The sequence below is a fragment of the Lampetra fluviatilis genome, chromosome 3, assembly GCF_964198595.1.
Source record: "Lampetra fluviatilis chromosome 3, kcLamFluv1.1, whole genome shotgun sequence".
Taxonomy (NCBI): domain Eukaryota; kingdom Metazoa; phylum Chordata; class Hyperoartia; order Petromyzontiformes; family Petromyzontidae; genus Lampetra; species Lampetra fluviatilis.
Window position 1 is genome coordinate 27659050 of NC_136277.1, and position 22166 is coordinate 27681215.

Genomic DNA, 22166 nt, shown 5'->3' on the forward strand with positions numbered 1-22166 from the left:
ACTCCCAGTGGCATCCAGACGGACGAGCTAATGATCACTCTGTAATTATTAAAAGCAGATTTTTCACGGACGATATCAATTGCGAATGGTGAACATCAGTGGCGCTCCCATCGTCAGCTTAGCATCGCGACTTCTCCACCCAACTTGAGATTTTAAAATAGAATAATTGTGCAACTACAGCAAGAAATATCCAAATCATTTCATTTACATCTCATGCAATGGCTACCACATTTCATCAACGCACATATCACACTTACAAGTCATGACTTCCACAGCCATAAGACTGCAATATAATTCCGTATTATATATGTAAGATGGGGATAACTGCCATGGTGTACTGGTTATTATGACACTGTGCGCTGGCTCGATTCGATCTCCGGGCGCGGCAGTTGAAACATTGGACACGTGTTTAAGATCCATCCACCTCAGCAGTATCAATCGTTACGCCACAGTCGATCAAAAAGTCGCGTGTGGTGAGGTAAAGTCAAGGGACCCCCCCCCCACCTCTGCCAAGACGTCTGGACCAGCGTGGACACGTAGACACAATACCCTCTAGAGCTCACCTCGACTGGAGGCCCCTTCTGCCAGCAGTGGCATGATCTCGTGTTTTGTCTCTCTTTGGAATTTTCACACTTAAATTCTAACTTAGCAATCTTTGAAATACGTAATCGACCAGGCTATGCGTTAATTGTGTGTTGACCGACCCTCTGTGTTGCATTACATTACATTTCGATATTTTGCTAGGTTTTTAAATTTAATGTGTCTCTCTCCCGTTCTCCTAATTTTCAAGCTTGCTTACTTTACCACCCGTCGCCCTACCCATTGACATGCTAATTTTTTCTCTAACCCCCTCCCTCTCTCCGCCCCCTCTCTCTATTTAAGGCCTCGTCACAGAGACTTTCTCTCTCTGTGTGCCGATGTGTTGCTCTCTCTCTATGTATATTGGTGATATCTGTCTGCTTATATGTCTGTCTATAGTTTTCTGGTTAGATTTTTGTTTCTATTTCATTTATACCTGATGACGATTGCTTGTGTTGCAATCGAAACGTCGTATGCTATTATTTAATTTATTATTTTATCTTTATACGTGACTTTACCGAAAGAACCAAAGAGCAGTGGCATGAGCCAGGCATTGCAGGACCGCGCCTTCACCTACATTATATCACACTTACTACAACATTCATCATCAACATCCCATGGCCACAACACTGAAATATAAATGTTTATTTTGTAAATTCAACATGAACACTTAACAAATAGTATTAAAACAACAAATCCCACAAATCACAATTATAGAAAGCAGCACAGTACTACTTCGCCATCACCGATCCTGATGCTATTCACCAGCCCACTGTGTTTTCACGTGATCTTAATATTTGTGTGGAGGGGACGGGGGTGGGTAAAGAAAACAAGACAAAGAAATGCTCAATGCTATGGCAATGTAATATTAAAATATTAAATTCCCTCCCATTAATTACATATATTACCGTTTATTTGTTTCGTAAAATCGCATATTAATTCCACGTACCATTCAATGGGGGGGGGGGATGTGAATTCATGAGCTGACGAGCAATTTCACCCACAGTTGTGAGAAACTGACAAAGTGATGCCATCTGGTTAAAAAATAATATTAACGTAAAATTCCTTCGTCAAAAAAAGTGTAGAAATATGTATAGAATATGTTAACTGGCATAAAGTGATCTATGGCAGGCTCCGAGTAGGTTATAATATAATGACACTCCATGAGAAAACTCAAGACGTACGAAATTAACTCTTAAAAATTAACTTTTTTCGCACTTCCTCGATCTCCAAGGCACGATGTGGCAAAAAATGCGAGTCCATATGGAATAATGCATTTCCACATTACATTTTGTACATCGGTTGTGAAAAATGTCCATGGAGTGGTAACCAAAAGTAGTTTAAATGGCTAAAAGTTTGTCTATTTCACGAGACTAAATGCACCGGGCTGTACTCTGCGATTGTGTCCGTCGCAGCAAATTCATATTTCAACAAAGAAGTGTCCTTTGGGTTTTGCCCGCGTGCCGTTCGGCACGATGTTGACATCCAGCTCCTGAAGAAGCTCCTGGCAGCACGTGGAGCGAAACGTCGGACGTCGTCCCAGACAAACGCGCGGGACACCCCAAATAAGCACACTGCACAATTGCGAAAACCAACACGGTAGCATTGCGAACGTGCAACAAAACGACCATTATTTCACACCTCGCTGCATCCGCCTCAAACCCCCAAACTCTACCAAAGTTCCTCAAGCACACCGGGGGGGGGGGGGGGGGGGCGATGAAGGGGGGAAATATCAATGTTAAAAACCAGGAGCACATGGCGGCGGCCTGTGATACTCATCCGGTAGTCCCGCGTAGTCGCCGTCTATCTGGCCCCGAGCATCCTCCCGAGGCAGAGGTTGTGGCGGACGGCTCGCCATCACGACCCTGGCTTCAATCTTGGGACTCGCCACCACTGTGGGGTTAAAGTTCGCGGCGGGTGCGCCACGCCGGTGCTGATCGATCGAATCGAAGCTGAAGGACGTCAGTATCTGCGGCCTGCCACTTGAGGACCGCTGTTGATAGCCGGCGCTGTGGGAGGGAATCACCGGGCTCGGTAATTGCCAGTGGCCTGCGGATGCCTGGGTGAGCGCGCTCAGTGGACGCTCGAAGAAAGGGGGTGTCAGCGGTTCTCTGCTCGGGATGGCAGGGACCATGGCGACTTGTGTAGGTTGAGGCCCTTGCAGGTACGTTTTCGGAGGCAGTGGCGGGACTTCGTCTGGTCCCTGTGAACAGATTTGAGGTAAAACAACAATACGCAATCACAGCGTGGTCCATAGCCTAACAAACGTCTGAGAGTGCATTTGTTTTAGCCTAGCGGAACCCCAGATGGCCACCGTCCCTATGCAGAACAAGGTGAACACAGCAACGACTTGCAAGTGGGCATTCGTGTGCCAGTAAACTCAACTATTTTTTATTTAACCAGGTAAGGCCCACTGGAGCTGCATAGTTCTTTTTCACATGCAACCTGGCCACAAATGACTGCTCATTAAAGTGGCTTATCATCTGGAAATTTATTTTAAGCCGAATATTCTTAACGCATGTTTCTAAATGTGGAGGGAAAAACTGGAGGACCCAGAGAAAAATCCATGCGACCACAGGGAGAACATGCAAACTCAAGATATACAAGTGTCAGGGTCGGGATCAAAGCCACGATCTCCTGTATACCAGGCGAGGTAGTTACCATCTCCCCGAGTGTGGGGGGGGGGGGGTGAGAAGGATGTTGCTGTTGGTTTTTACAATTAAGTAGTTTGTATATAATTCTTCAAATGTGGACCACAACGCCGGCAAACATTGCATACTCCTTTTCAAATAACTTCTCAGAAATGGTACCGTCCACCACGATGCAGACAGGGTCTATTTTATGGTTGATACTTCTGCAGTCTTAACCCAGGGGAATCAACAGCATGGACTGAAAAGTAACCTGTGTGGTACTACAAGAGCATATAATGGTTTGCACATGCCCTGCAGGCCGTAATGTGCGTGCATGATGCGTGTGCTTTTATATATTTCACGTGGACACAAAGTGCACCTAGCCTGGCACAAGCTCTCTGGTGACGTGACCATTACTTGTATATACATTTTATATGGAAAGATCAATGACAAAGAGCTCCTATATATCCATTTATAGAATGTTGGACAAAGCGCGCCTAAGCAAGCACCTATTAAGGCCTGAGAGAGGATCGGTGGCAGAGTAGTTATCGCGCATTGTGCTACCAACCCAGTGACCTGTTTTTCCTTTTTTCATTATCCTCCCGTTACAATGTTGTAACGTCCTGTGCTTACCCAGCGATTCTTAACCCTTTCCCGTTCTGAGACGTCTGCAAGTTGCAGGGTCGGTCCCGTTCACCAATTAATCTCGGAATGCGCTAAGCGTTTCAGCGTAAATTTTATTCAGAGAGGCATAGCGCCGTTGTTTATAAAAGACATTGTACTCACCGCAAAGTACTGTAGAAACAGGACCGCACGCTATGATAGCTGGCGCCAAACTGTGCCACATGCCCTCCCGCATGGCCTTGTGGGAGCCTCAGTACGGATAAAGTTATTTTATTTTTAGTTTTTCTTCACGAGAACAGATTAGAAAGAAAAACGGATGCCGTAGATGTACGTACGTGTACGTCATCGGAACGGGAAAGGATTAATATTGCCCACTTGTACATAAACACTGCTGACATCGCAATTGATCGAATCGGAGCTGCACGTGATGAGACTGTGGCACTGGGGGGACAAGATATGTGAGACCGTACTTCACAACGCTGGTCAGTGCGGGTTGGTGAAGATACCCACCTGACATGTGGCTCTTACCCTCAGGCGACCCCAAACCTCTCACACATGGTGGCCCTTAGGGAGAAAGACGGAACCATATAGCTCATGATAGAGACAGCATCTTAAAACTCGAGGAGCAATTTAACGGAGATCTCCATAGCAACAACAAAAAGTGTCCTAGCACTCAAACAGTTGCTAAGGTAAAAACATGAGAAAGTTCCAGATGCGACACTTTAATCATTCCTAAAAACAGTGTGGAGGCCTTCATACAGCAGTAGATCCACACAGAACTGATGACAGATGCAGATCAATTGTAAAAATGTAATTTGAAGGGCCCTCAGAAGTAGTTCTGTTAAAAACCACCTCAGCAGGCCATTACCTAACACAGGGGGGAATGCGCAAGTCCTGAATGGATTATCTCTTCCTCTCATGAACCGACAGCGAAAGCACAGTCGCGAAAAGAAAAACAAAACCTCAACCCAACCGCACTCATGTTCCACGTGCGCTTACGCTGATCGGCTGGCTGGTGAGCTCGTGCAGGGCGCGACGGATAGACGGGTAGAGACGAGGGTACAGCCGCCCCCCCATGCCCTCATCGGGGGCCAACTCCGTCGTGCGGCTGGGCGCTGCTGCTGCTGCTGCCGCCGCACCGGGCAGGGCAGTTGGCAGCAGGGGCGACGTCCCGGGGGCTTCGCTGATCATGAACCTAACTTGGGGGTGGTGTTTCTGCACGGACGACGACGTCTCGTCTGGGAGCTTGCCCAGGAGACCGGAAGACGAGGAGAGGTGCTGCTGATGTTGCTTCTGGTGCCGAGGGCTCCCGTCATCTTTCGCCGCTTTGCTTACGAACTGCATCAGTTCCGCGTAGTCGGTATTCTTTTCGCACTCCTGTCGCGGGGGGGGGGGGGGGGGGGGGGCAATGCGCCAAGGGAGCAGAGGGTGAGAACGAGTTCTCTTTAAACTCATGTGCATAGAACAGAAAAGATGAAAAAGGAGGGCCGGTTGGCTGATAACTAAGGATGCCGATGCGCAACACCAACGTGCCGCTGGCATCCCGGGTTCAAACGTTGAGCGGCCGCTCCATGATTAAACCGGGACCTCTATGTGGTGAGCCAACCAGATGCCCAATGACAAAAACAAACAAAGCTCACATTCATCAACAACACTGCCTTAGATGGAAACGCATATAATAGGTGACGTTTTGGGCAACGGCCCTTCATCATAGCGGCCAGAAACACAGAGTGAATAATAGATGGCAACGTCACATATTACACCATTGGGCCTGATAAGATTCCATTTTTTGTGATGAAGAGTTTTTTATTTGGATGTAAATATTTACCTATAAATAGATCTAGAGTGACCAATGACGAGGCCTGTAACGATTCACCTGCCTCGCGATAATATGTAACGATTCACAATCACAATTTGATTCAAGCTATTATTCTTGCTTTGGAAAAAAAAATCTGCATATGGTAGTGATCCTAGTGGCTGCAGGAATCACGTGAATTCAAGAAATATTGGATTCCTCGACAAATAAATCGCTAAGCGCGTCGTGAAATGATGCATCATTACGGGACTACCAACGTCGCCATCATCTGGCAGTCATTAATCAACCTCAAGCGATTCCTTTCTGCCATAAATAAGGGACATTTCCTAAAACCTCACCGACTATATACTCTTTAGGGCAGTTAGAGTTGTTATACAATTTGTTCCTATGCACAATTGCCAATGCTGTCGGACACTTAGTATTTTCACTCATTTATTATTATTTCAGCGATTCCTCCGGCAGACCTTTTTTTCCCAGTTCTCACTGTCGAAGGCGTTCAATGTTTCCACGGCGCCTTTCAAACGGCCGCACAAAGCCAAAGCCAAACAGGGCCAACCCGTACCTGCCCGCAGGGCTCCGTTATGGTCTCTCCGTAGGGCTGAATGCCAACGGATTGGTGGTAGTCGAGCAGAGACGCCAGGCTGTTGTGCACGCGTTGCTCCCCCACGATCATGTACTTGCCGGTGGGCCGCTGCACGATCATGTAGTGGCGGCAGCGGTCGGCTCCCCTGAAGAGTACGCACAGAGCGGCCGACGCCAATTATGAACAGCAAAAAAACAAATTGAATCGTTATTTTTTCCCTTGCGGGTTTTGTGCTACGTTCGTTTGCAATCACTTCCCCACGCAAAAATGCGCGTCCTTACAATTACTTCACGACATTCTGATCACGTTCATTTTCAGCGGACTGCGAGCCGCCACCATCTCAAATGCCAAGCTCAGCTTTGCCGAACGTTTCTGCCCTTGCGGTCATATTTTTGCACCACGAGGGTCGCCACTACCTGTGCCATTCCGGAGGAACACTCTGATAATGTGCAAAGCTGTCTCGGGTGTGGACCAATCAACTTCAAGGACAGTGCACATTATCAGAGTTATGTTTTTTGTTTGCATTATGACTGCAGGTATTGTGGTCTATGCAAACATGACTCCTTGTAAAAAAGGTGTCAGTTTTGTTGCCAGATAGAAGGGTAAAAAAACAATTATCATCCTCTAAATGGTTGATTTCAGCATCGCGATTGTCAACCTTCAAAACCTTCAAAAAGGTGGAACGTGGGAAGCAACTCACCACCGGTATGAGAAAGGGGCAACTACCGTGGTCAACATAAATGCCGCAACAGAACGACGCTCGATTCATACGTCGTTATTACGGTGAAAAGAGAAGTCTTACTTGAAGGTGAGAGCGTATCCATTCTGAGTCTCGCTCACGCGGACAAGGTAGCAGCCCAGCTGCTTCTGGCTCAGCAAATCCTCGGCGTTCCTGAACCCGGCGTTCAACATCAGAAGGTGTGAAACAAATGGAATACTATATGTAAAACTGTATATTTTTTAATAAATGCAATCATATGAAACAACGGTCATTAATCAAAAGAGAAGCAGTTATCGTTACTAGTTGTACAGTGTGGTAGCAAAAATGTGGAGTCTCTTGACTTGAAAAAATTATATTGCCATTTCTAGAATATAATTTGCATAAGTGCTTCAACAAAGTAGCACTACAGACAACAAAGACACGATGTTGTACAGTAACGGTGTTACAGTTAAACATTGTTTTAAGTTTAGGTTGTGGCCGGAACCACAACCTTCGTCTCCCCAGTGACAAGTTTACGTGCCGCACCAGGTACTCGTTTTGAGGCCCAGTCGACCACAGGGGAGGGCCCAGGACCGGTTCAGATAATCGTCAACTGGTGGTGGCCACCTCCTCCAGAGGACGGACGAACGGACGGGCGCCGCGAGCAGCACGTACCGTCTGCTGATGACGCCGTGGAACCACGTGGGCATGCTGCCGTTGTGGAGGACGCGCTGTGCCTGCGTTTCGCTGAACCACTTGTAGGTCTGCTGCTTCTGCAGCGTCTTGGTCCGGTTGATGGCCGCCCCACCCGGTTGACCTTCGTGGGCAGCGGAGGGCAGAGGGGAGGGCAGCACGGGCGCCGAGGGCTGAGGCGGAGGGATTTGCGCCGCAGACCCCGCATCGCCCGCTGGGTCCTCGAGGTCGATCACCTGCGACAGCTGCACAAGAAGAGCCGTAACTGTTAAGGATCGTTTTTTAAAAACACACACAAATAAACAAAGCGACTTCCTTAATGAGCACGAAAGCAGACGACCGACCTCAGGTGTTGCTTAACTTCAACTAAAATGTACTTGCGAAGAGAGTCCGAACTGTTCAGGCAATATGCCCTTCATCAAAGTCGGCAAACATCGTAAGAAAGATACATTTAGGCCTAATTAACGCGAAACACTGGTCGTCATCTCCGTTTACTTGGCAAATATTTTTGCAGGTACTGTAATAAATAACCAAAAAAAGATACGTTCCATTTCTACTACATTTCTTAAAGAGAGTAAAAAGAAAGCGAGGGGGGGGGAAAAGCATTTAATTACAGATTCCTCATTCCACGATATCTCCACGTTACAGCCGAGAGTCGAGCCACCGCTCGCCATGGCGCCAGCCCCGCTACGGTGTGGACGTGGCTGGCCTCGGAGAGATTAAAAACCACCTTGGGTCTCGAGTTACAGTGGGCCGTCGCTGCGAACCGAACCAGCCCTCGGCGGCAAGCATGAAGGACAATCGCGCTGCGCCGTGTGGCCGCTCAGGTGTCGTTTGTTTCGCAAGACGCGGGTTGCTTTGTTGGCACGCAATCGAGATGACGCACGGGGCTATTGCGGAAACGGACCCCGTTTAAAGTGCGTGGCCCCACGGGCGGCTGCCGCTGAGGCTGCCGCTGATGGGTGGAGAGAGCCGGGGGGCGTGGGAGGTGAACCAGGCTCAGCTCTTCACGCCTCAGTTGTTCACATGTAAATTAGGAAAAATTTCCTCTCCGCGAAATTTTTTGGTCAAAGAGCGGAACAATTCACCCACGTCTGCCGCGGAAGATAAAACCATCTCTTTTAGCTGTTAAGAGTGTTTTGTCCCAAAAAAAAATACAATTATCATTGTACATTAGGGTTTAAATTATGGATGAGGAAAGTTTGCCACCGCCTTTCATTGCACACTGTGCGTTAACTGCCGGGCAGATTCGTGGGCCGAAATAGATGCTTACACTTACAATAACACGTATCAAATTCTTAGTCTGAGATGCTATCAGTTAGGATTTGTAACAGTTGTATGTAGGATTACATCTGCAGTCATGAAAAGAAATAGATTCACGAAACTAACTCTTACTATTTTAATTTAACCAGGTAAGACCCACCGAGCTATATATATATATATATATTCAGAAGCGACCTGGCCACAAATGGTAGCTCAGCAAAGTGGCTTATCATGTAGAAATGTATAGCAGCCAAATACTCTAAACGCGTGTTGATTCTAAATGTGGAGGGAAAAACTGGAGGACCCCCAACAAAAATTAACACGAACACCGAGAGAACATGTAAACTCCAAATATACAGGCATCAGGGTCGGGATCCAACACACGACCTCCTGTATCCCAGGCGAGGTAGTTAACATCTCGCCACCGTGGCGCCCGTCATCACGATCATTCATCGAACTGCGATCACAGCGAATCGCGACAGGCCTAGGAGATATGTACGTAGGTATCTTGAACTTCTTTCGCACCGTACGTAACCAACCGTGTGAATCGGAGATGTAATAGCATCTCGGCAACAAGCGTCACAGCAGTAAAGGGAATACCAAAAACCCGTGTTGGATCACCCAAAACCCTCGCCTGGATTAAGGAGGCAGCCAAGGCGCAGTGTCAAGATATTTATTGAAAGCCCCTGGTTGTTGTAAAACACAGCAATGGATTCCTATAAATGATCACTTGTTCTACAACCGTTACAAAATTATAAGAGCCAGCCCCACACACCTTGAACATTGCCGAAGAGCCTCATCTCTCATGATGGTTACGAGCAGTCATTCATCACCCACACAAGTGTGATTTTGTGTAACAATTCAGATGCTGGGTGTGATAAGCGCTGTTCAGAGATTGCATTCATCATTGCCTGTCACGACAAATTTAACTTTCTCCAATTCAGCTGCAGCTGCACATGAAGGCCCTAAGCTATATTGGAAACTTAGTCTTTGCTTCTTTAGTTTTGCAAATTATAAAGCAATAATCAGAAGACACCTGACAGTCTCTAGAGTTTTCAAGTGACAACTAAGTATTTAATTCAACAAGTAATAGTAGATGCAATAATTTAGAATGTTTTACCAGTCTACTTCTCCGAGGCCTACATATAAGGGATTTTATTACTCACTTAAGGTTTTCTTTGTAAACATATTTAGCTTTCTCCCAATTATATTCCATTTTTTTGTTGCTCTGCTCACGCACCACGGATCTCTCTTGTAAAATTGCCGGGCAACTGGCTAAAACGCGATCATCCGCCTAACGAATCAAACAATCTCAGACTCAATTTATGCCATCAGCATCATCATGTCAAAGGACAACTGCATTTCCATCTTGGAGTGTGAAGCGCCTTGTGCCAGAGAACGGCCCCAGAAGATCACGTCACAGAACTACTTTTTAAGTCACCTCAGTTAGGCCTCCTTGTCCACATTTAGGGGCACACATTTAGGCCTCCTTGTCCACATTTAGGGGCACACATTTTGACGCACCGTGTTGTTCATCGCACGTCAACTACACCACATGTCTGAAGGAAAGAATAAGCCAAATTTAGTACGAAACAAAACTGAACATACTCTTTGGTTTCGATTTAAAGCTTTCGTGACTACAGCGATTCATCTTCTTGGTTTCGATTTAAAGCTTTCGTGACTGCAAGGATTCATCTTCTTGGTTCTTTCGGTAAAGTCACGTAGAAGAGAAATAATAACATAATAAAAACAAAACATAATAAAATAATTCTCACGAAGTTTCGGCCACAACGCAATCAGCCATCCTCAGTTGAAGAACAGGTCTGTCGGAAAGACAGCGTCTGAATGAACACCACCAGACGCTGTCTTTCCGACAGACCTGTTCTTCACCCGAGGACGGCTGCTTGCGTTGTGGCCGAAACGTCGTGAGAATTATTTTACTATATTTTATTTTTATTATTTTATTATTTCCCTTCTACGTGACTTTACCGAAAGAACCAAGAACATACTCTTTGGTTCTTTCGGTAAAGTCACGTAGGTATAAAATAAAATAAATCACGACGTTTCGGGCGCAACACAAGCGCGTCCATCATCAGGTGGGAAAGCATGGTCTGCTGCTGAGGCAGACTGTTTTAAAAGGCTTGAAATGGGTGTAGCTCAAGCTTTTTTTTTCAGTCATTGGCAAATGGGGTTGAGATCTTCAAAGCGCGCCACCCGAACACCGGGTATAGTCATGGGCAGCTGCTCGCATTCTAGCCCAGGAACACGCCCACTGCTATTACAATTCGAACTGCACACAGTTCAAGTGATCTGACCCCTGATGCCACACGGCCACTTGGAAAGTGCTCTATTAGACCAAGCCTCACTCTCTCAACAAGCCTCTTCACCAAGCAGCACTCCCCGGTAGCTGCTAAATAGTTCTTCGTAATTCTGTCAAGAGGCAGCTGCATGCCATCGTTTACACCACCGCCTCCCTTACGCCGCTCACTCTGCTTTTGGCTGGCCTTGTTTTCACAGAGCACCTGTCACACAGGGCAGTGTCCCGTCCGCCAGGGGGGTGCATTTCATTGAGTAATTCCAGAGAGATGGGGGGGGGGGAGCAGGGTGTTTGTACAACCGCCCTTTAGTCACCGAAGCATCAACATTTTGAAGGGCACGTGCATTTCAAGGAAGCATTTTGGATCGCAAAAAATCTCTTCTCAACCATCATCTTCTCTTGCCCGTGTGCATTTGTGCAGATAGGTTGTTTTAACGGTTAAGCCATAGTCCCCACATACCGCTCGTATCAATGCGGATAAGAGGAGCGGTGACCCACTACTCTGTAGAGTAACATTGGTATAAACGCTTGTTACCTATGAAACTACTGGATGTCTGTGGAAACGAGCTTCACACAGCTCATCGAATTCCTCCAGTCTAAATACAGATTCTGATAGTGAATTGATCCATGGTCTAAAAAGCGTGATGGGGCAACAACGCTTCTCAATGAAAAATCTCTCAAATTACCGTCCTAAGAGAAGCTGGCTGAAGCTCCTATGGATTATTCTTCAATATTTAACGCTTTCCAACTAAGATTGAAATAATTAATGCATGAGCTCTGTCTATCAGGCTGCCCATAACAGCGTAGGGGGTGGGTGGGGTACTATAACTCTTGTAAAGATGATCCAAAACGTAGTGTAATGTTGTGTTGGTATTAGAGAATTACCCGATTGAACACCTGCCAAATTGACACAAAGATCCCTCAATACTTGGAGACACAAACCAAGAGTAAGCAATATGGACTATCCGCAATGACAGTAAAACCTTGGATTGCGAGTAACTTGGTCTGTGAGTGTTTTGCAAGACGAGCAAATTTTTTAAATAAATATTAATTTGATAAACGAGCGAGGTCTTGCAATACGAGTAGTACGTGTAAACGCTTTGTCTGCCGAGCGTCACGTGATCCCAACTGATATACGAGTGCTTTGATATACGAGTGCTTTGGATTACAAACACGTTTCCGGAGCGAATTATGCTCGCAATCCAAGGTTTTACTGTATGCAATTTCCATTTGTGCTCGCAGGAACCCAGCGGCTTCTTCCCGACCGCTGATGAAATACTTCCAAAGACAACCGCTTGTGGAAAACGATTATGGAATCCGTGCACACGCAGGAATTTATTTTTAAATCCTTTATATTAAGTTCGCATGCTTGCTTGCTTGCTTGCGCGCTTACGACCGAGCAAATCTTTCGGTCTTTTTTTAACCCACCTCCCGTGATCCAATCGAGCTGACATTTTGCACACAGACTCGTTGTGCGTGACAATTTATTTTCGTGAAAAAAATTTCCGTAACTTTACACTTTTTAGGAAAAAAAAAATTATATTTAATTACCAATTGCTTAATGGTGGCAGGCACTCATCTGACCCATAGGTGGCAGCCATCTCAAGCCAGATGACGAGAGGACTCTAGCCGCCACGCATATAAAGGATTTATAGTGAAAAACTTTGTTTTTACGGGTTAATTTTTTGTTGCTCAGTTGTTTTTGTTGGAGGGGTCGGGGGGGGGAGGGTTGGGAGGTGGTGGGTGGGTGAGTGGGGGGAGTGGTGCCCTCACCGAGTGGACCGTGATGAACCGGCTCCGTGGCCGTGGCACGGGTGCCTCCGTCTCCTCCGCGTTGCTCGCCGACGGGGCCCTCTTCTTCCGTGGCCTGGGGACTGGCGGCACCGTCTCTGGCGCGGCCGTCCCATCTAACGAGCAGAGGGACGGTGGGCATCGTGAGAAACGATCCGCGCTTTCCATGATCGTCGTCGTCATCTTCATCATGGACGTTGCCGTCGTCGAGAATTGCGAAAACGATCAGAGAATGATTCGTCATCATCATCATCATAGGCATCATTATCAACATCATTGAGGAGCAGTGTATTACAGCATGGGGAGGCTGTCATCCAGCCGTGGATTGGCAAGGGGCTGTAATTTAATTATTATCAATTCAAAACAATGCCATCTTACAATATATCCCTAGTGATTTAACACCCTTAAATCACCACGCTCTCTCTAAAAACACTCACAGTCCAGTTTTAAAGGCCACGACGACGCAGAAATAAGGAATGAACCTTCCGGGAGTGCTCTCGTCAGCCGCGAGAAACGCAGTTGATTGAACGATTGGTCATTTTACCCAGAGGACCTCACTCAAATCGACAGGCTGCCGTAAATTGGGAGTCATTTTGGCAAAAAATCGGAGGCAATTATTATTTTAAAGTGACCATTTATTGTTATTGGCAACGTTGTTGTGTATGTGGAACACGTTCAACATTGCGATCAAATGCACGTGGAAAAAAAAATTCAAGTCTGTAGCCTTGGCATGAGGTGGGCATGGCGAGTGATAATACTGCAAAGAAGGCCACACTCCAATCACTTCTCCCCTCCCACCTTCCGCCCCCAAGATATTTAGATGGCCGTTATATATCAAAATATATTTTCGCGATTGTTTATAAATAAAACATTTCAACTGGTTAATAATGGTTATTGAAGTAGGCTTCATTTATTAGATACTGTAAAATTATGCATGGCGATCCATACTGGTTTTATAATGACCCTCTTGGGTTCTTCTTAATGGATACTTGAATTTTGTGAACGCAATGGCTTCACATCTCACAGAGGAGAGTGTTGAAATATTTAAGTGATTGAGATTAGTGGAAGACGTGAAGAGGCTTTGAAAGAAAATGCTGCTTTCTCTCTATCATTTTATTTGGCGTATCTGTCTTAAAACTGCATTAATACGCAATTGATCGTTTCTCAAGAGTATTAAGAATAATTTTCCGTCTCCGAAATGTTTAACTGGGCGTGCTATCGATGCTGTACACAGCCATCTTCATTCATTCATTACGCATAGCCAGCGAAGGACCGTTGCGCCAAACGTGTGACCGCTTGCGACAGCATTCGCGTTAACTGCTCTTGCCGGCATACACCGGCGTCTCGAGTAATTTGTTTGATCCACGGATTACGGGGAGTTGGGGGGGGGGGGAAACGACCACGTGGGCGGCACCGTTCCTTTGAGGATCGTCGTCCACTTCGAACGTCGCCCGCCAACTGAAGTGCGCAATTTGCTGCTGGAGTTTGCGCATCAAGACGGGGCGACGTGTTCAAAAAGATCGAACCAAGCAGTCTTCGAGGAAAGAAAAAATTAACCCGTAAAAACAAAGTTTTTCACTATAAATCCTTTATATGCGTGGCGGCTAGAGTCCTCTCGTCCTCTGGCTTGAGATGGCTGCCGCCTATGGGTCAGATGATTGCCTGCCACCATTAAGCAATTGGTAATTAAATATAATAATTTATTTTTTTCCGAAAAAGTGTAAAGTTACGGAAAAATTTTTTTTCACGAAAATAAATTGTCACGCACGAGTCTGTGTGCAAAATGTCAGCTCGATTGGATCACGGGAAGTGGGTTAAAAAACGACCGAAAGATTGGCACGGCCGTAAGCGCGCAAGCAAGCAAGCGAGCGAACGAACTTAATAAAGGATTTAAAAATGGCGAGAAATTCTGGAGCCTACGTAACCACCGGCCTCACTCACTCTGTTTGTTTTGAGACTCTTCCTCCTGCAGCCTCTTCCTCTCAAGTTCTTCCAGTCTCTTCCGCTCCTCCTCCTCCTGCCGCTGCTGCTGCTGCTCTTTCTTGATCTTCTCCCGGTAAGCCCCCAAGATTCGCGTGTACCTCCTCCGAGCCAGGAAGCAACGCACACCTTTCACGAGAGAGACACCGACAGCAAGGAGCGATGAGATAAAGCCAACTGTGCTTATTGAGCACAGCGTGCCTGATGCTGAACAAATCGGCACAGGACAATACAGTAAAACAGACTTCGTGGTTTGTTTCCGGATGAAAATAAAACAAGTGTTTCGTTCATGAACGCCTGATATCATCGGGCCCTTCTGTACGAGATAGTGTTTCCCCTTCACACTCTTAGGTTTTTTCGGTAAAGTCACGTAGGTAAAAAATAAAATTAAAAGTTAATAAAAGTAATAATGGAAATAAAATAAAATAATAAATCACGACGTTTCGGAGGCAACACAAGTCTCCGTCATCAGGTGGAACCGTCACAGCTAAAATTACTGCATCACTTGATGCAGTAATTTCGTCGTGATTTATTATTTTATTTTATTTCCAGTATTACTTTTATTAACTTTAAATTTTATTTTTTACCTACGTGACTTTACCGAAAAAACCTAAGAGTATGAATCCTTGCAGTCACGAAAGCTTCAAATATAGAATTTTCCCCTTCACATTTGTGAGTGTTCTCCGGGTGCTCTGGTTGACCTCCCACATGTATAATAAACACTCCCTAATTGGTCTGAAAACATCTTAATATATAGAGGACTGCAGAGCAATTGTTGGCGCCAGCTCACCGCGTGGCAGCCTTCCAGCTCGTGTCTGTGGTTCCTCGGTGATTGTGAGATGCACACCTGTCAACCATACGGTTTACGCCATATTCTTGTACAGGGAAATTTTATTTTCAAGTCCATACGGCGTACATCCGTTTCAATACGGGCAAAAAAAAAGGGTTTTTTTGTTGATTTGTTCGTGTTTCTCTTTTATTTCTTTGGGTCTTTCGGTAAAGTCACGTAGATCGGTTCAAATAAATTAACAAAAAACTACGACGTTTCGATCGCAACACGAGCGGTCGTCATTAAAAAGAGGGGGCGTTTCTCTCCTGTGATGGGACTTTGTAGGATGAACGTTGAGATTTATAAGGGCACGGGTGACCAATAAGAGCTGAATGGGTCTGTAATAAGGTAGGCACTGATAAGGGGTTGACAGCTATGGAGATCAAATTTGCATGAATGACGCTCGATAGAATCAATCAGTAGATTTTTTTTCTCTTCTAGACGAATGTTATCCAGCAGTTATTGTTTAAGCGAGCAAACGACAGGCCAGTTTCAAAATTTTGGGTCTCATCAGCAGCGTCAGATTTGTTAAAGGTATTCCCGCTGGGTTGCCAGATATTATCGGCACGAACACTACCCCTTTGTATTGGGGCTCCGTTAGCACAAAAAACAATGTTGTATAAAAAGCCCATTCAGCGCTGTTGTAGAACATTACTGAACACTGCTGATGACAGCAATAAAGTCAAAGCTGATCCAAAATGCACTTGCTTAAACAAATGCTGCTGGATAATATGAGCCTGGAAGACCAAGAGCCTGAAGTTACAGCTCATACAAAGTATGATAGTAATATTTATATGAATGTCCCACAACCCACATTTGACCAGCATGGTTACGTCTAGAGCAGTATGGAGTAGGAAGGCCTTCATCCAGCAGTACAGTGACAAAGGGCGGCTGGAGATTATTATTTAATGTTCCCCCACGTGACTTCATGCATTTTATTGTGTCATCGTTTGTAGACTCAATGTCCCGTTTACCTTTTTGTAGAACAGTTGCTGCCCTCTGGAGCTCATTCAAAAGATTCGCGAGTTCCTCCTGGTGCCGGTACTTGAAAAAGACTTTTGTCTTTCTATACGCGCACACACGCAGACACAAAGATGCACGCACATCGAAAAAACCCAAACACATTGCAGTGTATAGGTAACTCAGGACACTGAAGCTCATGTCAGAAAACGTAGCTGGCAATTGCTGAGATGCTTTGTTTAAAATATCGGCCACCATCCAACGTTAAAAACAGGTAGTTTGTTCCGAATATATAAAATAAAACTTCCTTTTGTTCCCCATCAGCAAGGTTAAGCCTGTCAACATTGACATCACAAAGTGTTGTGACATCATATCATCTGCAATGCATGACCACTCGTGTGCATCTCCTGTCTCTCATCTCACATGTCTTAGTTGGCCCGCAGGCTACCGGTTGATGAACCCGTTCCGAAACAAATGTTAATCGAATATATTTTTCTTTAAATCACCGAGTCTGCAAGAGAGCTGTTTCCACGGCCAAAACGGAAAACCCAAAGCCAGTCGAAATGCTCATAAATGGGCGTCGCCGATTGGCCGAGGCGTGCCGAGCCCCACTTACGAGCGCTCCGATTGGCCGAAATTGGCGTCCGCGTACATAATGTAAACACATCGATAATTAATCGAAATGTTAACGTTAGTCCAAACCATGAGGTTCCTATGTGAGGCAAAACATGAACTGAAAAACCGTTAACCGATGTCACTGTTTACTGAGAGAATTACTGTACTGAAGTGTCAACTGACAGTGGAAACTAAAGAGACGTACCCAATCTGCCATGCTTCCAGTCCCGCTTTTTTCAAAATCATGTTACAGCTGCAACAAAAAAAGTGAAAACAGTAACGCAAACACGTCATTAGATGTAACAAGGGGCATGGTTCAATTAAGAAATGGGTGAAAAAATGTAATAAAATTTAAGTTGAAATGAGTGCAAGGAGAATTTCATCTCACAAAAGGCCAATCGGAACCAATGATGGAAATTCTACATTGACGTGGTAGAGAGATGCCTCTCCCCAGGATAAGGGAAGACTTACGGAGGCACACATGAAACGCTTACCTCTCCTTGTTCGGTGGTAGACTTGACTGGAGAATGAGAATTCCGTATCTGTAAAACACGGACGGGCCGCAGAACAGTAGTCATCGGCAGTGCACCACGAACCCGGCGGGCCGAGCTCAACTCCCGGCCACGGCTGACATCAGTGCCGAGCGATTTCTGCACCGGTGGCTGGGCACCGAATCCTTCACAAGCTCTCACCGACCCGTACGGTGAAGTATGGTCAAACAACCACAGTGACCGACTCGGAAAGTGGAGGCTTTGCTCCAAGGGCTGTGAATTCTCCTCATTATAATCATCTATAACATATTTTAATTGAGTATTATTTAATTTTACTTACGCTCGTATTTTATACGTAAGCATATGCAATCAACATGTATTTTATCAGATATTTTTGCAGTTGTGATGGTGCCCTTGTAAAATAAAAAAGGGATTTTTGTATATTTCAGCTTCATGGAAATGCAGGTTTCCTTGTTAAGACCAAAGGTGGGTTTTTGTGTTAGCAGCAACATTACAAACGTTTCCTATCAACACGAACATGTCAGCGTTTGTGTTTGTTCTTTTCGTTGATGTACCACCCCATTGTTTACACCCCTCAGCCAGTAGTAGACATTCCTCAATTCTACGATGGGATGGGACGAGTCTTATGCGCAAGACAACCTCATGATGACTTCCCCACAACTTGGTGCTCGGTTTGTATCCACTCCGGAGGGACGAAGGGCTAATTTGACCCCGAACCGACATTTGAACTTGCTAGCATCGAATGGCAGGTTGTGCCCCCTAACCACAGTGTGCTACCTGGCCAGTATGTTTTCTTCTGTCAAAGGTTATTATCCAAGTAAAGGCTACTGCTGAATGAAGGTCTCCCCACACCGCGTGGGTCTTGGGGGTCATTCGATCAAACGTCACCATTGCTAATCAGTGCTGGTTGTGGAAAGTGGGCAGTATACATGTACAATGCATCGATACATTTTCACTGCACTGCCCTCTGCTGCCCACCAGGTAGCCCCGCAACCCTTACGACCTCTTGTGAATAGTGGTCACCATCCAAGCGCGATCGAGGCTCATCCATCAGAGATCTGACGAGATTGGTCGCATTCCAGGCGATTTTTGTCAGAGGCTTCTTATCCCCGTCGTTACCTGCTGACAAACTCCTCAAAGGAGGGCCTCCAGGAGAAACCGTCTTTCCTTATTCTCGTCGTCTCCAGCAGCCCGTTGCATCGCAGCTGTAAAACCAACAAAACGAGTTTATTTCGGGGCACATAACTCGTAGTAAAAACAACGATGCTCTGGATTTAACAACCAAAGGACCTGTGGGGTCCATCACGGTGCTACAGGAGTGCATTTCAACCAGTATAAAAGCAGATCGATTGAGGACATGGTAATTTAACTGACGCATTAGTGATGATGTTTTGCAGTGGATTAGGTATATAATGGCCATGTCGGAGACATTGAGACAACACTGCTGAGACCCCGAGTTCGAGCCCTGGATCTGGGTGTCTTATGAACTCGCATCATGCTGTGTAGGTGAAACAACATCCTCAGAAATAACCAGGCTTGAGAGACTTGTTTTACTCTCGATTATCCGTGGAAAAAAATGTATCCAGGCAGCGGATGAATCGTGCTCATTCGTACCTGCCTATTAAATCGTGAACGATTATGAACGATGATGGTCACAGTATCCGCCTGCAGGAATAAAAACTCGGAGCGACAGGCAAAAGGGCCACCCCCCCATCCCCCCACCTGATTCTTGACCATGTCCATGTCAAAGCGGTCGGCTGCCTTCGAGTCGTTGGGCTTCACGCAGCGAATGAAGTGCGGATTGGACGATGACATCTTCTCCATGAGCACGGACAGCGATTGCTAAAGGGGGACGCAGACACAGGGAAGTAAGGGTTGGACACCCGCCCTAGTTTTTTCCCAAGGGTCGTCATTGATTTCTCCAACAACGGATATTGAGTCACGAACAAACCCCTCGGGTCAACGATGGTTACACAAACCGATGTACATTTTAAAACATCTTTTTCAACCTGTTGAACTGCTGCATCATGGGAAGGGAGCTGGTGCCATGGACTGCTGACAGGAAGATTTGGGGATGTGTGGAGATGTGTCTTCCTCAAGGACCTTCAAGCTAGGGTTTCCACCCATCCTGGTTTTCCCAGGACCTTTCCTCTACTTGCAACAGCTGTTCGGGGAAATCTGTAAATCTTGCGGGACAAAAACATTCCTAGGCATTTGTCAGAAGTGGAATTAATACACCACTCAAGACAATGAATTGGCATTTGCACGTAGTTCTTCACTCCTACGGTGTTGTCAGATATTCTTCTTCCCATGACATATCCCGTTTTTTTGTTCCTTAGGAAGTGGGAACCCTACAGGGTGAGCAACTCGTGCAAGTTGCCACCATAAACCAATAATTATATTGGTAAAAAGAACTCGATAAAGCCCAACTCGAGGCCAAACGCACTGGTGATCAGGGCACCATGAGGCGTGTACATGAGTGAGTGTGTATGTGCATGCGTGAAAGACAAAAAAAGTCGAAATGCTTACCCTAAACTGAAACCCGACCGTGGACTTGCGTGAGTTGGCGTTTACATCTACATTTGCCTGGGAAGACAGTGGATACACGGACAATGTTACACCTTGCTAGGCCATAATGAGTTAATAATTCATTGCATAGCATGTAACTTATTCGTGCATTTATAACACTTCATTTGACGTCGCCTTGAGGCTGTAGAGATGAACATTATCCAATTTCAACAGAAAGAATGAGACTCATTCAATATATGTGGGGCAACATCGGAACGGCTTTCATTTAAACTCTCATATTTTTAATTGGCTTAAGCGGTAACTCCAGTGCTGTCCCTGCCACTGCTGCATGATGATGATGAGGATTTATAAAAGTATTGTCTACTCAGCGATTGCATCAATAGATGTCTCTTGTGAGCAATCACAACCGACCAATCGTTACTTTCAATGCATGTGCCGCCTCTTCAGGTCAGGTCACACCCGCTCCTTAAAGCAAACTCACATTTTGTAAAAAGTGACATTTTTCCTCCTGAATGTTAGTGCATTCATATGATTTCTCACACTACGTTTAACACTGGTGTTTTGAGCGGAATGACAAAAATCTTGCAAAAATCTCAAGAGTATCACGATTCTTCATTTCATATCATAAGTATGGAGAGGTACCTGCGCTCCTCTTCGGAGCATCAGTGTCCCTGTCCGGGAAACGGTTCCTGTGAATATAAAACGATGGAAAACCAGATATGGACCTCTGTAGTTTGACAGCTGTCAGATTAGCGTGCGCGGTCATGTGACCACACTCGGTAATCGAATAAATTAAATAAACGCATACAAAACATTGTAATTTTTGCGATGAATTACAAATGTTGTATTGGATCTTTTAAAAACAATCTTAGCATAAAGAGCACAATCAGTACTGCCATGCATCATCAGATTAAAATGGTTGTACACAATTTTCCACTGAATGTTACTCTTTAACTTACACATAACATATATACCAAAATTACCAAAACTAACATCTTAAATTTAGTATTACGGATTTATTTATTTATTAATAATATGAATCATATCTGCATATTTTCATTATGTATTACATTGTTCTGACCTCATACTATATGTGTACTACATTGCTTTCATGACTTAGGTCTACCTTGAAAGCGAGAGACCTTTACTAGTCTCACTTGGTTTCATAATAAAGGATATTCATTGATCGATATAAAAAAAGACCCGACACCAGCACCAACAAGATTCTACGTCAACGTCAATGTGAATATTTCTCAAACACCTCCGTGCTTTACCACTGTGTGGGTTTATGCAGTGGTGTTGTACAGGCCTCCGATGTGTTTCCGCGTCGCACCGTTTGTGGAATATTTCACTCCACGTGTTGGAAACATTTTGCAGGAATTAATATTCAGTGACTACGCAGTATTTCCCGAATAATTATTATAATCACGCAGTATCCACTGAATATATATTAATGTCAAAACAATGTCAAACATATTCGGTGAATATTCAATTCCTGAAGAAGCTTCCAGCACGTGGAGCGAAACGTCGGCCATCAAACCGAAAGGAAAAAAAAACACGCGGCACGACCCGCTCGGTGGAGCGTGCGCCGTGCCAAGCTCTGCTTCGTGCCCTCTCTCACCGGCGAAGATCTGGCTCAGGAGCGGGATCTGGCTGTGCACAAAGAGCTCGCGGATTTCCGACGGCAGCGAGTCCCGGTTCTTCTCGAGGAAGCCGCTGGCACTGTACGCCACCTACAGGAGAGA

The 22166-nt window shown here is 45.5% G+C and overlaps 1 protein-coding gene across 2 annotated transcripts in view; it reads right to left on the bottom strand.

Annotated features, from left to right (window-relative positions):
* Window positions 1-1038: 1038 nt before the first annotated feature.
* LOC144955797 (myosin-IIIb-like) overlaps window positions 1039-22166 on the bottom strand; it is a 44169-nt gene continuing 23041 nt past the window's right edge. Inside the window, exons 15-30 of one of the 2 annotated variants that reach the window (XM_078885973.1) lie at window positions 22043-22154; window positions 21064-21110; window positions 20422-20478; window positions 19615-19734; window positions 19012-19097; window positions 17875-17922; window positions 17586-17633; window positions 16780-16871; window positions 14938-15105; window positions 12979-13112; window positions 7608-7870; window positions 7035-7124; window positions 6212-6377; window positions 4833-5210; window positions 4344-4397; window positions 2644-2782 (exon numbers count right to left, since the gene is read on the bottom strand). In XM_078885973.1, coding sequence (XP_078742099.1) covers window positions 4383-4397; window positions 4833-5210; window positions 6212-6377; window positions 7035-7124; window positions 7608-7870; window positions 12979-13112; window positions 14938-15105; window positions 16780-16871; window positions 17586-17633; window positions 17875-17922; window positions 19012-19097; window positions 19615-19734; window positions 20422-20478; window positions 21064-21110; window positions 22043-22154 — 1824 coding nt within the window. In that variant the 3' untranslated portion in view covers window positions 2644-2782; window positions 4344-4382. Of the gene's footprint in view, window positions 2783-4343; window positions 4398-4832; window positions 5211-6211; window positions 6378-7034; window positions 7125-7607; window positions 7871-12978; window positions 13113-14937; window positions 15106-16779; window positions 16872-17585; window positions 17634-17874; window positions 17923-19011; window positions 19098-19614; window positions 19735-20421; window positions 20479-21063; window positions 21111-22042; window positions 22155-22166 lie in introns of both variants that reach the window. The other variant, XM_078885972.1, reaches the window with a different exon arrangement.